This window comes from Stegostoma tigrinum, chromosome 8, assembly GCF_030684315.1.
Source record: "Stegostoma tigrinum isolate sSteTig4 chromosome 8, sSteTig4.hap1, whole genome shotgun sequence".
In the NCBI taxonomy this organism is placed as follows: Eukaryota; Metazoa; Chordata; class Chondrichthyes; order Orectolobiformes; family Stegostomatidae; genus Stegostoma; species Stegostoma tigrinum.
In genome coordinates, this window is record NC_081361.1 from 11,171,168 (window position 1) to 11,188,573 (window position 17,406).

The 17,406-nt window shown below is 40.1% G+C and overlaps 2 protein-coding genes across 2 annotated transcripts in view; one reads left to right on the forward strand and one right to left on the reverse strand.

Annotated features, from left to right (window-relative positions):
* dars2 (aspartyl-tRNA synthetase 2, mitochondrial) overlaps positions 1-17,406 on the forward strand; it is a 54,238-nt gene that overhangs the window by 28,036 nt on the left and 8,796 nt on the right. The window contains exons 13-15 of the mRNA XM_048538984.2: positions 12,181-12,333; positions 12,812-13,030; positions 13,559-13,669. Of these exons, the coding sequence (XP_048394941.2) occupies positions 12,181-12,333; positions 12,812-13,030; positions 13,559-13,669 (483 nt within the window). The remainder of the gene's footprint in view (positions 1-12,180; positions 12,334-12,811; positions 13,031-13,558; positions 13,670-17,406) is intronic.
* The window catches only part of fam20b (FAM20B glycosaminoglycan xylosylkinase), a 210,825-nt gene that overhangs the window by 15,468 nt on the left and 177,951 nt on the right, over positions 1-17,406 (reverse strand). The gene's annotated exons all lie outside the window — the stretch shown is intronic.

Consider the following 17,406-nt stretch of genomic DNA (forward strand, 5'->3'; position numbering starts at 1 on the left):
ATCTATATAAGTTGGTAAGGAAGAAATAAATGTGAGTTATGTTGATAAGAGTTAGATGAGAGTCAACTGGAGCATAATTTCTAACATAAACTATTTGCGTGTTCTGTTTTATGCCATTCTAGACCATTTTCTTTCACCAGTTGTTCAGCTAACCATTTACACTGTTGGCTTCCTGCCATTGGAATCACTAAATCAGTTAATTAACTCTTTAATGCCAGTGATCTAAAACTGTGAGACAGTTAAGGGACAAACTTCTTAATTATTTTATTAATTTTAGAATCAAAGTTAGCAGCAGTCAAAAACTGTGCAAGTGATTAAACCATGTGGTCATTTGGCTAAAGGAGAGGTTACAAAGGTAGTTTAGCTCTTTCACAGTAATTCAGTGTTGGTAAGCAAAATGGAGAATGAAGAGGAAAGGATGCATGCCTATTGTTTATTTATCTGAAAGAACTGGAATGGAAAAGTGAGAAATTAATGCTTCAGCTGCACAGGGCAGTTGTTAAACCTCCTCTAGAGTACTGTGATTAATTAGTCACAGCTCTGAACATTTATTGGTACAGTTTAGGCTTGCCAAAATGATATTTTGCATTAGGAGGTTACAGTTTAAAGATGGGATGAATGACATTGTTTTGTATTGACTTAAAAGATTCTAGGGTGATCTAATTAAAGATTTAATTAAACTTTAAAATAATAAAGGAAAGCATTGGAGTAGACACAGATGAACTATTTCCTCTGGCGGAAATACGTAATGTATAATTCAAGATCAGCTATTTCAAAGTGCAAAGACAATACATTTATTCACACCAGGATAGTTAAAATAATAATACCTTTTCAACGCCAATGAGATTTTTGATTTTATAAAGGCATCAAGGCAAATGAAACAAAGGAACATGGGCCTGGATTTTAGGGATGCTAAGGTTCTGTCTGCCTCTCTGTGTTTCCCCTCACGTCACTTTTTTGGGAGGTGGGAGAAGGAAAGAGTACCAACCCACAAGCTTAAGGGGAAGAATGTTTTTGCTTTAATGCAAGACCTCTGCACCTTCAGGGGATGTTCTCCTTTTAGAGACTAGCCAGCCAATTGATGACAGGTGGTTCTGTAGTTAAATAAAGGCAGTTGCACCGCACTGAAAAGCTCAACCCTATGTCCCAGGCGAGTGCAAGAACCAGGTTCAAGAAGCTGGGAATGCTCGGCAAGGTAGGGATAAAAGCTAGTGTTCATATCATTGTACTTGTGATTGAGAGGTCAGAGTAATCCTCTAAGGAGATGAACTCAAATCTTTACATGGCAGCTCTTAATGAATACATCTGAAATACTAAGCTCATCTCAATTATGGTGACCATGACTACCGTCAATGTTGAAAAGACCTGTCTGGTTTACAAATGCCCTTGTAGGGAAGATAATCAATCACCCTTGTCTGGGATTGCTTACATTGGAATCTTTGGAAATAAGTACAGTAGTAATTCAGGGCCAACATGTTCCTCCAAAGAGTGAAGAGCAGCAAGTCTGGTGAACCTTGGATGCCAAGGGATATTGAGAGTTTGATATAGGATAAAAGGAAGCCAATGCCAGGTATAGCACATTAAAAATAGAGGAGGCCCTTCAGAAGTATATAGAGTGGGGAGAGAACAAAGAGTTGCAATGAAATATCTTTGGTAGATGGGATCAAGGTAAACCCTACAGCTTTTTGTAAGTATTTTAGATTAAGAGGATTACCAGGAGAGAGTGGGATCTATTTGAGACCTAAGGATCAACCTGTCCATGGAGTCAGTGAGGTCTTTCATAAGTACTTCTCAGTTGTATTCACAAAGGAGAAAAACATTTTTGCCAGAGATTTTAGTTGGGATGGTGAGATTTTCAAATGCTTTAAGATTAATAAGGAGGAGGTATTAGATGTTTTAGTGGGCTTAAAGATGATAAATCCCCAGGGCTGATGAGATGCATCCTAGGCAGCTATGGGACTCAAAAGAGGAGAATGCTGGGGTCTTGGCGGATATATTTAATACTTCACTGCCACAGGTGAAGTAACAGATGACTGGAGGGCAGCAAATCTGATACCTTTATTCAAGAAGGGCTGCAGAGATAAGCCAGGTGATTACAGACCAGTTCGTCTGATGTCAGTGGTAGGGACATTATTGGAAAAAAGTGCTGAAGCACACGATTAATCAGTACCCGGAAAGACAGGGATTGATCAGGGATATTCAGCATAGATCTAAGAGTGAGATCCTGTCTGACTAATTTGAGTTGTTTGAAAAATTGACTAAATGTTGATTTGACGAGGTCCCACATAAAAGGCTGGTCCAAAAGGCAAGAGTCCATGGGATCCTCAGCAAGTTGGTAAACTGGATCCAAAATTGCTTACAAATAGGTGAAAAGTTGTTTTTGTGATTGGAAGTCTGTGGTCAGTGGTGGACCACAGGGATCAGTGCTGAAAACCCTTATCATTTGTTATGTACATTAACAACATAGATGTGAATACAAAAGGTATAATTAGTAAGTTTGTGGATGACACAAAAATCGGTGGTGTTGTTGATAGTGACGAGGATGGTCCCAGACTACAGCCTGATATTGTTCAGGTGTTAAATTGGGCAAAGCAATGGCATATGGAGTTTAATTCCAATAAGTGTGAGGTGATGCAATTTAGGAACTCTAATAAGGAAATGAGATACACAATGAATGCTAAGTCCCAAAGGAGTACTGAGGAACGTAAGGACTTTGGCGTACAAGTCCACAGATTGCTAAAGGTGTCAGTACAGGTCGACAGGGTGGTGAAGAAGGATGTTTGCCTTCTTATTGTCGGTGCATAGAGTATTGGAGCAAGAAAGTCTTGTTACAACTGTATAAAACATTTGTTCGGCCACAGATGGAGTACTGAATGCAGTTCTGGTTGCCACGCAATAGGAACGCTCTGATTGTACTGGAGAGGGTGTAGAGGAGATGCACCATGTTCTAGCTTGGGATGACAAGTCTCAGGTATGAGGAGAGACTGGACAGGTTGGGTTTGTTTTCCTTGGAGCAGGGAAGGCTTAGGGGGAGCTTAGAGTCATAGAGTCATACAGTGTGGAAATAGACCCTTCAGTTCAACCAGTTCACGCCAAGTATAATTCCATAATAAACTAGTCCCACCTGCCTGCTCCTGCATCATATCCCTCCAAACCGAATCTAATTATTTATTTATCCAAATGTCTTTTAAATGTTGTAATTTTACCCATCTCCCACACTTCCTCAAGAAGTTCATTTCACACGTGAACCACCCCGTGTAAAAAAAGAGGCAATTTTTTTAATCTCTCTCCTCTCACATTAAAAATGTGCCCCCCCCCCCCCCCCGTCTTGAAATCCCCTATCCTAGGGAAAAAAACAACTGCCACTAACTCCATCTAAACCTCATTATTTTACAAACTTCTATCAGGTCGCCTCTCAACCTCCTGCGCTCCAGTGTAACTCAAGCCTTCAATACCTGCCAACATCCTCGTAAATCTCTTCTGAACCCTCTGCTGCTTGATAATATCCATCCTATAACTGGGTGACCAGAACTGGACACAGTATTCCAGAAGAGGCCTCACCAATGTCCTGTACAACCTCAACATATTGTGCCAACTCCTATATTCAAAGAACTGAGCAATGAAGGCAAATGTGCCAAATGCCTTTTTAACCACCCTGTCTCAAACTTCAAAGAATTATGTACCTGCACCCCTCAGTCCCCCTGTTCTACAACACTACCCACGGCCCTACCATTAATTGTATAAGCCCTACTCTTGTTTGTTGTACCAAAATGCAATATCTTGCATTTATCCAAATTGAACTCTATCTGCCATTTTTCCACCCATTTGATCAAGATCCCCCTGTAATCTTAGGAAACCTTCTTCACTGTCTACTACATCATCAATTCCAGTGTCATCCGCAAACTTACTATCCATGCCTTCTATAGTCTCATCCAGTCCATAAAGCATCCCTCCACCATTACTCTCTCTCCTGCCGTTAAAACATATTATATTCCATTGGCAAGCTCACCCTGAATCCCATGTGATCTAACTTTACTATTTAATCCACAATGTGGAACCTTGCCAAAAGCTTTACTAAAATCCAAATATACAATGACTACTGCTCTGTCATCATGAATATTTCTGGTAACTTCCTCAAAAAAACACAATCAAGTTTGTGAGACATTACTTTCCTTGCTTAAAATTATGGTGACTATCCCTAATCAATTTCTGCCTCTCTAAATGTCCATAATTCCTATCTTTTATAATCACCTCCAACAATTTACCCATAACCGAAGTCAGACTCAAAAGGTCCAAAGTTCCCCAGTTTCTCCTTACAACCTTTCTTAAACAAATGTATAATATCAGGCACCTCAGCTAAAATAATAGATGATGCAAATATTCTTGCAACAGGTCCCCCAGTTTCCTCCCTTACTTGTCACAATGTCCTGGGATACATTAGATCAGGTCTCAAGATTTTATCCACCTCGATATTGTCTAAGACCTCTTGAACTTCCTATTCTGTAATGTGACCTGTTTTTGAAACATCAAAGAGTATTTCTGTGCATTCTCTAGACTTCATTTCTTTCTCTACTGTCAAAACTGAGATTCATTTAGTATTTCTTGCATCTCCTGGAGATCAACACAAACACAACCTCCTTGATCTTTAAGAGGCCCTACTCCCTCTCTAGTTACCCTGTTGCTCTTAATGTATTTGTCAAATCTCTTTGGCCTTTTCTGTCAATGCTATTTCATATCCCCTCAGGGCTTTCCTGATTTCTCTCTTAAGAATGCCTCTACTCTCTTTACGTTGATTAAGAGATTCAATTGAACCAAGTTGTCTATATCTAAAATAACGTTCTCTTTTATTCTCGACTACAACCTCAATATCTTTATTCATTCATTGTTCCTTAATCTTACCAACCTTACCCTTCCCCTAAACAGGAACGAAATCCATCTGAACTCTCAAAATCACGCTCTTGAATGCCTCCCATTTGTCAGACGTCCTTTAACCTGTAAACAATCTACTCCAATCAACTTCTGAAAGTTCTTGTCTCATAACCTTAAAATTTGCCTGACTCCTATTAAAAACTTTAACTTTTATGGAAGGTTTATCTTTCTCCATAGTTATTTTGAAACTAATAGAATTATGATCACTAGGCCCAAAGTGTTTCCCCACTTTTACTTAAATCACCTCCCCTGCCTTTTTACCCAGAAGGTCTAGTTTTGCTCCATCTGTAGTAGGAGTATCCACATGTGGATAAAGAACATTTTCTTGAATACATTTAACAAATTCACCATTCAAACCTTTAATGCTATTGTAGCCCCAGCCAGTGTTAAGAAAATTAAAATCCCCTATTATTACAACCTTATTGTTCTTGCATATATCTGTGATCTCCCTACATATTTGTTTCACAATTTCCCTCTCACTATTGGGGAGCTTATAGTGCAATTCCATCAAAGTGATCTTTCCTTTCATATTTGTAATTTCTACCCAAATATTTTTGCTGAAAATATCTTTCCTAGTCACAGCTGTCATGTATTTTGTAATCAAAAATACCGCACCACATCCTTTCTTGTCTCCTTTCCTATCCTTCCTATAGCATCTAAAATCTGGAACATTGAGCTGCCATTTTCTGTCCATCTCTCAGCTGAGTTTCTGTAATAGCTATGATGTCCCAATCCTATGTCTTGAACATGCTGTGTGTTCATCAGCCTTATCTGTAAGACCCCTTCCATTGAAATAAAAACCGTTTAGTTTTTCAGTGACAACATGCTCTGACTCTCTCGTCTTTCTTTAGTCATTGACGTGCTGTCGTCACATTCAGCACCTTCCCCATCAATTCTTCTGTTTATACTTTTACTTAGAATTCCTCCACTCCCCCTTGCTATCAGACTAATGTCTCTTTTAATGGAATGAGCAAATCTCCCTGCTAAGATATTGGTCCCTTTCCAGTTTTAGGTTAGACCTATCATTTTTGAGCAGGTCTGTTCCGTCACAAAAGACATTCCAATTGTCCAGAATCCCTGAACAGTATACCATCTCTTCAGCGATTGATTTATCTCTCTTCGCCTTTTTGTTCTTTCCCTCATTTGAGTTTGGTGTTGGGAGTAAACCGGAAATCACTACTTTCAAGGTTCTATTTTTTAATCTGCTGCCTAACCTCTTGAATTCCCTCTGTATTGTTTTCATATTTTTCCTAATAAATGTCATGCCTACCAAAGTGTACAATAATTTCTGGCCTTTCAATCTCACCTTTAACAGTATGCCTGAAACATTTAGAGGTGTCCTTAATCCTGGCACCAGGAAAACAATAAACTGTCCTAAATTTACGCCCACTGCCGCAGAATCTCCTGTCTGTGCCACAAACAGGAAAGTTCCCTATAACAATAATTCTATTAAGTCTAGTCAAAAGCTGCCTAACATAAGAATCATTCCAAGTGTCCAATAACTGACATTCCCTTCCATTTTCTTCAGAGGGACTATCCCACTTTACAGTTCCAAAAACTGAATATCTATTTGATAGAGGAATAGCCACCAGAGACTGTTGAACAATCTTATCTTTCCTGACGGTTACCCATCTATCTGACTGATCCTGCTGAGTAATAACTTATTAAAATCTACAACCCATCTTGGTTGTGTACTTCATATATGCCCTTTAAAAAAATCACCTAAAAAAAATTTGATAGCACCTTTTATATATAAAAGAAACTTGCATTACCTATAGAAAATAATGTTAAAATGGAAATAATTAAAATATATACATCAAACATATAAAAGTTAAATAAAATCCACTATTTAGCCAATTGACTGAATAAAAAATAATTCCTCTTCAATTAATTCCTCAAAGAAAATACATCTTCTCCAAAGTTGATCATGTGTAGGACTCGCTGAAACAAAAACACAACTCCTTATGTTTAAAAAAAACTTTGGTTTGTCAAACAAAAACCTTTGCAACATTATAAAGAAACCTCTTAAAAACCTCTGCAGTGTGAAAAAACCTCTTAAAATACATGTTGACTTTAACTTTGAAATATGGAATTTAAAAAAACTCAGTCATTCCCTGTGGATGCTTAAAAGCTTGTTTTTTTTTAAAAAGAAAGGTCAGTTTAAAAACAAAGCAAATTTTTTTGATAACCAAGTGTGGACCTGGATGAATACAGCAGGCCAAACAGCATCTTAGGAGCACAAAAGCTGACGTTTCGGACCTAGACCCTCCTTCAGAAAAGGGGGAGGGGGAGAACGCTCTGAAATAAATAGGGAGAGAGGGGTAGGTGGATCCAAGATGGATAGAGGAGAAGATAGGTGGAGAGGAGACATACAAGTTAAAGAGGTGGGAATGGAGCCAGTAGAGGTGCACGTAGGTAGGGAGGTGGGGAGGGGATAGGTCAGTCCAGGGAGGATGGACAGGTCAAGGAGGGCGGGACGAGGTTTGTAGGTAGGAAATGGGGGTGCCGCTTGAGGTGGGAGGAGGGGATTTAATGTTGATATAGCAAAATGAATAAAAATCTTATTAGTAAAATATAATAACTATACTAACTGTTCAAAAATGAGAATAAAATCTTTAACTAAGCCTGCAATCCCAGGAGTAGCTGCAACATCCACGTTGCACTTCTTCATGAGATACGTGGAATTAAGAGATGTACAGACACAATAGATTGTGAAAATCTCTTCCTATGGTAGACATATCTGAGACCAGAGGCCTTAAGTTTAAAGGTGAGTCACAAGTGGTTTAGAGGAGATCGGAGAAAAAAAATCATCCAGAGGCTGGTAGTAATAGGGAACATTCTGCCTGAGAGGGTGGTGGATGCAGGAATTCAAGCATATGGATACATACTTAAACATTGTAGGCAAATGTAGGTAAATATAATAGTGTAGTTTGGTGTTCAATGGTTGGCATAGCCATGGTGGGCTGAAGTGCATTTTTCTATGACTGTAACTCCAGACCTATAGCAATGTGGTTGACTGTTAGCTTCCCTCTGAAGTGCCCAAGAAAGGCACTCCGCTCAGTGGCAATGACAAATGGGCAACAAATATAGGTCTCGCAAGTGATTCCGACTTCCTGTGAAAGAATAAAGAAAACGTTTTAAGGATCTCAATAGGTCTAAGGACAGATAGGGAGCAGGAAGGCTAGCCTCTGGATTTTACGTGGCTCTGCCAACTGCCTTCAATCACGTCAGGTAGAGGAGTGTTAATTCCAGCCCATAGAGTTCTGAATGATATACTTCATTTCTTATATTTTTTCTTTCATGTCAAAAAGACTGGTAATTCATTTAAACTGTATGAAAACTTAAGCAATTGTTCACCTGCACATCTGCCAATGTGGTATACTGTATCCATTGCACCCGGTGTGGCTCCCTCTACATTGGGGAAACCAAGCGGAGGTTTGGGGACTGCTCTGCAGAACACCTCTGCTCGGTTCACAGTAAACAACTGCACCTCCCAGTTGCGAACCATTTTAACTCCCCCTGCAATTCCTTAGACGACATGTCCATCATGGGCCTCCTGCAGTGCCACAGTGATGCCACCTGAAGGTTGCAGGGACAGCAACTCATATTCCGCTTGGGAACCCTGCAGCCCAATGGTATCAATGTGGACTTCACAAGCTTCAAAATCTCCCCCTCCCCCACTGCATCCCAAAACCAGCCCAGCTCGTCCCCTCCCCCCACTGTGTCACAAAACCAGCCCAGTTCGTCCCCGCCTCCCTAACCTGTTCTTCCTCTCACCTATCCCCTCCTCCCACCTCAAGCCGCACCTCCATTTTCCACCTACCAATCTCATCCCGCCTCCTTGACCTGTCCGTCCTCCCCGGACTGACCTATCCCCTCCCCACCTCCCCACCTATACTCTCCTCTCCACCTATCTTCTCCTCTATCCATCTTCGATCCACCTTTCCCTCTCTCCCTATTTGTTTCTGAACCCTCTCTGCATCCCTCTGTCTGGTGAAGGGTCTAGGCCCGAAACGTCAGCTTTTGTGTTCCTGAGATGCTGCTTGGCCTGCTGTGTTCTTCCAACTACACACTTTGTTATCTTAGATTCTCCAGCATTTGCAGTTCCCATTATCTCAGTTCTCTTGAGTGTTGGTAGACTTCAAGCTTTCTGGTGTTCTTGACCTCCCAATGAGTAAAACACCAGGACTTTGATATTCCTTGTCACCTGTTTCTAGTTCTTTGCTTTTTTTAAAAAGGATTCAACATGGATTGAGTTTTGCAGGACACTGTATGTCCCCCTTAATGAACTATCTCCAGTCCTTGGTGTTGCTGGCTTATTTCTGGTAAATTTTTAAAGTTTTAGCAAAGATTTGTAGCTCTGATTAAGTTGAGATTGTTGACTTGCTTGCCAAGCTGGCTTGTTTTTGTTCACACGTTTAGTCACCATGCCAGGTGACATCATCAGTGGAGCCTCCGATGAAACAATCTTATTCTACTCTGCATAGAATTTATACTGTCTGGTCCATTATGGTGAGTTGTGTTATTTCCGGTTTTGACTTGTATGAGTTTGTACATGGCGTCCAATTCTGTATGTTTGTTAATTGCAATATGGGTTGAGAACCATGCCTTGAGGAATTCCTGTGCGTGTCTTATTTTTCACTTGGGCTACAATGGTTACATTGTCCCAGTTAAACTGATGGCCTTCATTGTCCGGGTACATTGACATTAAGGAAAGTTTGTCATGTTGTTTTGCCGCTAGCTGATGCTCGTGTATTCTGATAGCTGGTTGCCTTGCCGTCTGTCTGGTGTAATGTTTGTGGCAGTCATTTTATAGTATTTTGTAAACTACGTTGGTTCTGCATGTTGTGGGCATGGGGTCTTTAATCCTTGTGAGTGTTTGTCGTAAAGTGACTGTAGGCTTGTGTATAACCATGATTCCAAGTGTTCTTAGGAGTCTCTTTGTCAGTTCTGATATGTTCTTGATGTAGGGCTGTGTGGCCAGTGTGTAAGGGTGTACTATGTCCTCTTGTTGTCAATTTAGGCTCCCCCAGATGAAGTTGCGGGGATATCGTTCATAGCGAAGACTTCCTCTTTCCTGTGTAGTTCTGGCAGTGAGTGGTGGCCCATTTAAATAGTGTCCTAATACTTTTCTAATGGACATTGAGTTCAGTGTGGGTTGCGTTTCTGCATACTGAGGTTTGGAACTCCCCATTGGTCATACCTTTCAACTCTGACGTCCAGAAATAGAAGCTGATTGTTATTGTTTTTTTTTCTTCTCTCTTTAATTTAATCCCAGCGAATACATGGTCGATAAAGTGGTGGGTCTCTTCTAGTTTGATGCGTTTAATAATGACAAATGTGTTGTCCACATACCGGGTCTACAGTTTAGGTTGAATGTGGGGGAGGGTAGTGTGTTCTAGTCTTTGCATGACTGTCTTTGCGATGAGTCCTGAGATGGGTGACCCCATCAACAATGTATATGCTGGGATTAAATTCACCAGAGAAAAGGAAACAACGATCAGCTCCCATTTCTGGATGTCAAAGTTGAACGCGTGACTAAGAGGGAGTTCCAGACCTCAGTATACAGGAAAGCAACCCACACTGAACAAATCCTCAACTTCCACAGCAACCACCCCAACATCCACAAACAAAGCTGTATTAGGACATTATTTAAATGGGCCACCACTCACTGCCAGAACCATACAGGAAAGAGGAAGAGCACCTATATAAAAGTCTTCACTATGAACGATATCCCCACAACTTCATCCTGGGGAGCCTACTAAATAGACAACAACAAGAGGACACAGTACACACTAACACAATGGCCACACTGCCCTACATCAAGAGCTCATCAGAACTGACAACGAGACTCCTAAGACCACTTGGAATTATGGTAGTACAAAAGCTTACAGCCACTCTACGACAAGCGCTCACGAGGATTAAAGACCCCATTCCTACAACATGCAGAACCAACGTAGTTTACAAAATACCATGCAACGACTGCCACAAGCACGACACCTGACAGACAGAAAGGAAACTAGTCATCAGAATACATGACAAACTTTCCTTTAATATCGGGATACTCGAACAACAAAGCTCATCAGTTTAACACGGACAATGTAACCATAGTAGCCCCAGTGAAAAACAGACACACGTGGGAATCCCTAGAGGTATGGTTCTCAACCCCAATGCAATCAACAAACTCACACAGAATTGGATCCCGCAGAAGAAAACCATAAATGACACCACTCACCATAAAAGAACAGACAGTACAAATTCCAAGTGGAGTAGAACATCATCGGTTCACTGGAGGCCTCACTGATGATGTGACTTCGAATGGTGATAAAACATCTGAACAAAAGCAAGTCAACAACCTTCTAGTAAATGTTTTTGTTTGTATGAGTCTTTGTCATTTAAAATTAGCCTTTGCCTATCCCATCGTTCAGTAAGACTGCTGACTTCATTTTGAGCACATGTTTAAGGAATTTCTGCCTGTAGACACCTCCTTTCTTGAGGAGTTTGCATTATGACCAAGGCAAAGTTAGTTTACATTGTTTGTATTGGTGCAACGTGCATGTATGGATTTTCTGGTGTTTGAGCATGCATAGAGAACTGAAACACATTGAATAACGGAATGTAGCCACATCTTTGATTTTATTTTGTCACTTACATTTTACGGTGAAAAACTTCAGTAATTGCAACAATCTAGTGCCATTTTGAAGAGTTTTAGAATAAAAATGATAAAAGATGTAATTGTTGTTTTTTGGAATAACTTAGAGACAGAAGGCCACAAAGTTATAAGCAGATTGACGATATTGATCAATGCACAGAGAGGCATTTTTTTTTCTATATAAATGATTTCAGTATAGGCATCAAGTAATTGATCCAAAGTTTGCATATGACATATACAGGACGATAAAGCATAGTGAGCATCTATGGGTGAACCTAAAGATATGTCTAGGGGTTTAGAGTGCAGCTCCAACTTATTGCATCATAGAGTGATTGAATGAGTTAATAGCTGATCTTCCGTATATAGTGAGTACCAACTTTGAATCTCGTGTTGCTGTGTAGTAGAGCCAAATTCTTTGTGTTTATCGAGTCACCTGTTTTGCCATCCTTACAGGATGTCATTCACAGTGCAGAGCCCCAAAGATTTGATAATCCATTCCTCTCAGCCGTGCTGTCATGAGAGAAACCTAACTGGAAAGAAAAGCAGTGAATCTCCATTGAAATTGACGATATTCCTTACCAATTGGTCTCTGCCAACAGGATTTAACGTTTGTTATGCTGCAACCTGATGGCACGTGGAAATCTGCAGTTTCAAAATTCCTTACAGATATGGAAAAATCTCAACTGTGTCACTTGACAAATATCCAAAAAGGTGATGTGCTGATTCTTGCAGCAGGGGATCGGACAAAGGCAGTAAGTATTTTACTTGCGTAAGTTACTGGTAACCTTTGTTAGGAATAGCACAAATACTTGTTTAGAAAGGCATGGCTTAAATCAAGGGATGCTAGCATAGATTAGTTAAATATAAATCAAGTATGACTAACTTTGGCTAGTTATTAGCTTAATATAGAGCATGCTTTTCACTATGGTTTGTTTGGTAAGAAATTGTACAGTTGTGACTCTGTGGATAGGTAGCTGGAAGAACCAATATTGCTACAGTAGTTTTCCTCAGAGATAATTCTATTGGTAACACCTTTTTGAGCTTCCAATGTCCAAATGTGAAGTATCAGATTCTCGCCTATGCTTCTAACATAATCAGTTTCAGGCTGATTGATTGATTGATTGATTGATTTTTTTTATGCCTCTACATCTTGTGCAGTGATTGATTTTTATAGGAACAAACTTACCAATCACTCTTAGTCATGCATTTTTTTTTTAAAACCGGTCACAGAATGTTGCATTAGGGAAATTGCGGCTGGAGTGTGCAGATATTCTGGAATCTAAGGGTGTCACCCTCAGAGATCCAAGTATATTCAATTTCCTCTGGATCATTGATTTCCCACTGTTTCTACCAAAAGAAAGCAGCCCTGAAGAGTTTGAATCAGCTCACCACCCCTTTACAGCCCCACATCCAGATGATATCCATCTCATCTACACAGAGCCTAACAAGGTAAGATACAAAGACAGAATCTTTCACTGAACTGTACAATCTTCATCACTAATATTTTTGAGTTAATTTTTTTGTAATTTAAAAGATGCATTATCCATTTTCAAGATGAATACAGGTTCTCTTAAATATCCATTTCAGCTCATGATTTCACAAGGCTAAGTGGTAATTTTTGGTGCCTGTATTGCTGTGAGAACCCAAAGCCTTCACAGTTTGTGGGGAAAAAAAAATCAGGACTGGGATAGGTCTTGTTCAACTTGTAACTGTCTCAGTCAATCTGCAAGATTGGGTCCGTGCCAAACCGTCAACTTGAGGAATAAATGTTGCTCTCTAACAAATTTGCTCTAGTTTGGTGAAAAACAGCATTGGAAGAGGGTTAGAACATAATTCCTGGCATGGTTGAGCCAAATGGCCTGATCTTGTGTTTTACGTAAAATGTTTGTCGGTGCTCTTAAGAACCATGTGGATGAGTACCTGATGATCATTGTAGAGGGATCTTTTCTTATTTGGACTTCTGTGAGTTTTCTTTAGGTGAGGAGTCAACATTATGACTTGGTGTTAAACGGCAATGAAATAGGAGGAGGCTCCATTCGAATACATAATATGGAGCTGCAGAATTATGTGCTGGAGACAATACTGAAGGTACGTAGCTTAACTTTTATTACTTACATTTTAGTGAAGTTGCAAAAAGATGATTCACAATGCAAGAAATGTTAGAAATTACGCAGGTAGTTTCTACACCCTGAAATTATGTTTCTGAATTTGAATTTCTTAGGCATAGCTAGAAACAAAATAGAATTTTGCTCCTACTCCAAGCCACATGGCCAACGACAGGGCAGGTAGATGGGCCACATTTCAACTTATAAATATCAATGTAATGAAATAATTTCTGGTGGTCAGTGGTGACCTCCAGAAACCAACCGAAGGAGGAAGGAAGAATGTCCTTGAATATTCTTTGGGTGTTTCACCACACAACCAAGCCTACTTTTCTTTATGAATGGCCTTTAATGACACGTCCAAAGATGCTTATCAAGTGCATTATAAAACAAGACAGTCACATGAGGAGATGTTAGTTTAAAAAGGGCGAGGTCAAAGAACCAGATTTTTAAGTAATATCTAAGAATTCAACAGGAGAGTTGGAGGAAACCAGATTTTAGGGCCTAGGTAACTGAAAACATCACCATCAGTGGAAGAGCAAATGAAATTAGGGGTGCTCAAGGGGCCAGAATTAGTTCAACACAGGTGTCACGAGAGCTCTGTGGGGCTTGCAAAAATTTCGGAGGTATAGAGGGCTTTGAGAAAACGAATGTGTTTGAAAATCACGATGTCTCAGAGTATTGTTCATGTTCTTACTCATGCCAAAGAGTTTTAGATGGCATCAAGGAAGACTAGCCAAGAGTGTGTAGGATAGTCAAAGGTGAGAGGTTACAAAATCACGGATGCATATTGAAAGAGCAGATGAAATCAGATAATATTATCGCAGTGTAAATATGCAGTCTTAGTGATAGCGCACACATATAGTCAGTAGCTGATCTCCGGGTCAAATATAATATAGAGGTTGCAAACAGTCTGGTTTAATCTCAGATAGTTGCTAGGAAGAGTAATGGAAATGGTGACTGGTGAATGGAGTTTAAAATGGAGACAGAAGACAATGGCTTCATACTTTGCAATATTTAACTGAAAGAAATATCTGCTTATCCAGAATTAGATGTCAAATAAGTGGTCTGACAGTAAAGCAACAGTGGAAAAGCCTGGGAGTTTGATGGTAAGGCAGAATTGGATATTGTTAACGTATTGTTGAGAAAGAAGGCCATGCCGCTACTCTGACTACGATTGGACAATTAGGAATGTAACCAACGGAGGTCATTGGAGAAAGTGCACATGCTGTCCATAAATGCTCTCGCCTTTAGAGAGAGATGGGCACTGCAGGGGTTACAGTGCTTTATTTCCCCCGTTAACTCCATTTTGATTCAGTCCCTTCTCACTCTCCCTGTGCACCCCCCTCACTTGATGTTTTGCATTCCACAAAATGGAATTGCATGCAAATATTGAATTGGCTACATGAGTGTACACTGGTATTGGTTAGCAGTGTTTTTAAAAAAATGCAAAAGAAAATTCATGGCATTTTGGTAGTGGGAAGGTCGCACAGTTTTGTTTGATAACACTTCTGGGAAGGGGAAAAATACAGCCAAGCGAGAGCTGTCTATTCATTGGTCAGAACATTGAGTGTAGGAGTTGAGATAGGGTGAATAGCCAGGGTCTTTTTTCCTCAGGTGGGCTGTCCAAAACCAGAGGCCATGGGTTTAAGATGAGAGGGGAAAGATTTTAAAAAGGGCCTTAAGGATAACTTTTTCATACAGAGGGTGGAGCACATTTGGAATGTGCTGCCAAAGGAAGTGGTGAAGGTGGGTACAATTACAACATTTAAAAGATGTCTGGATGGGTATATGATTAGGACGGATTTAGAGAGATATGGGCCACATGCTGGCAAATGGGACTAGTTCAGATTCAGATTTCTGGTCAGTGTGGATGTGTTAGACTAAAGGCTCTGTTTCCATGCTGTATGACTCTTATAACTCAATCCAGCTGGAAGAAAGTGAAGAGGCTTTGGTGGAGGATGGCATGGTCATCCTTGTCAGAGACTCATCCTTGTCAGAGACTGGAGACAGTATGAGAAGGTCAAGGAGGAATAGTTTACCTTTGTCACAGTCACGGGTGCCATTTGTTGAGCGCCATTTCAGTACTGTGGCAGGTTGGAATCACAATTGGGAGGACGCAAACGTGGGATTTCTGAAAAAGCTGGGAAAGGCTTTGGGACGTGACAGCACATTCAAGACATCACCAGAGATATGCAAGATGTTGGTGTTGTCATTGGTCTTTGAGGACAGTGAGAATGGTTAAAATGAGAGAGGCATAACTTCTTAAGAGAGAAACCTATAACAATAACTGCTAACAAGAGAACCAGGAAGTGAGGTTAAGTGGTCAGCAGTTTTGTCTGGATATGGTCAAGTAAGTATGTGGTAAAAGAGTAGACAAAGAGATTGTTTCCAATGGCTGGAGTCTATGATATGTTGCATTGCCTCAGAATAAAGGACCAATTGTTTAGGATTGAGTTGAGAAATTTTTTCATCGGATGGTTTCCTTTATCCCAGTGGATGGTCCATTGTTGAAAATACCGAGACAGACAGATTTCTGTGTCACAGGAATCGAGCAATATGGAGAGTGAGTAGGAAAGTAGAGCTAAGGTTGATGATCACCTGTGACCATATGAATGTGAAACAGGCTTGAGCAGTATGGCCTATTCATGCTTCTATTTCTTATGTTGTTATCTCATGCAAGAATGAGCTTAAGTGGGAGAGGGGGGAGCATGAGAGAGACAAGAGAAAGATGTCCGTTTGAGGGAGAATCTTTAGAGAAGGGAAAATTTGATCTGATTGGTTAGTGGAAGGGAGGAACACCTGTGCAAATATACTTCATCTAGGTGACAAACACTCATGAGCTCCGCACACTTATTCACCACGAGAAATTGTTAAGGTAGACACTAATATTATTGAAAAGGGAGTGGGGTAAATATTTGAGAAGGAGGAATGTACAAACATCTTTAATGAATATTTTAAGAGCAGAGTGCTTCAGTTAAAGGTTAGGAACAAGATCCCTGGCTGATTATGTTCCTTGCTGAACCCAAGCTTCCCAGAAGTGGAAGATGAATTTCTGAAGCACTGCTTGGGGAGTAAAGATTATACTTGGCATTCACGTTTGACATCTGTGGAATCATAGAATGGTACAACATAATGATTTTCAACACTTAAAACCTGCTGTTAGCCTTTTCTACTTTTAATGTTAACAGTCCCAACTTCTGCAGTCACTATTCATGACTGGAGTCCCTCATTCCCAGTACCATTCTGGAGAATCTTGACTGTGAAAACCTGGCAGGAGTACATTTTCGATAAAATGTGGTGCCTAGAATTCAACAGATTGCTCCAGCTGAAACCTCACCAGTGTTTTATAAAGGTTTAACATAACTTTCTTGGTTTTGTATTCTCTGCCTCTAATTATAAACTCAAAAAATCTTTTGCTGTTTTGACAGTCTATATCAAAGATTTGTGTATGTGTGTGAGATCATTTGGACAAGTTGGGCCAAAGGGCCACTTTTTGTTCTGTAGGCATCTGTGACTCTATATACGAACAGGTATCTGTTCCTTCACCTCTTAAAAGTCAACAATTCTAAAATGAATCCCCTCATACTTGTCTGTTTAAATTTTCATCCACTGTGTCTGCTCATATTGCCAGTCTGTTAATATGTTCCTATATTCTTTCCTACATTTGTTTCACTTTTACACATTGAAATTATGCCTTGTACGTCTAAATCTAAGTCACTA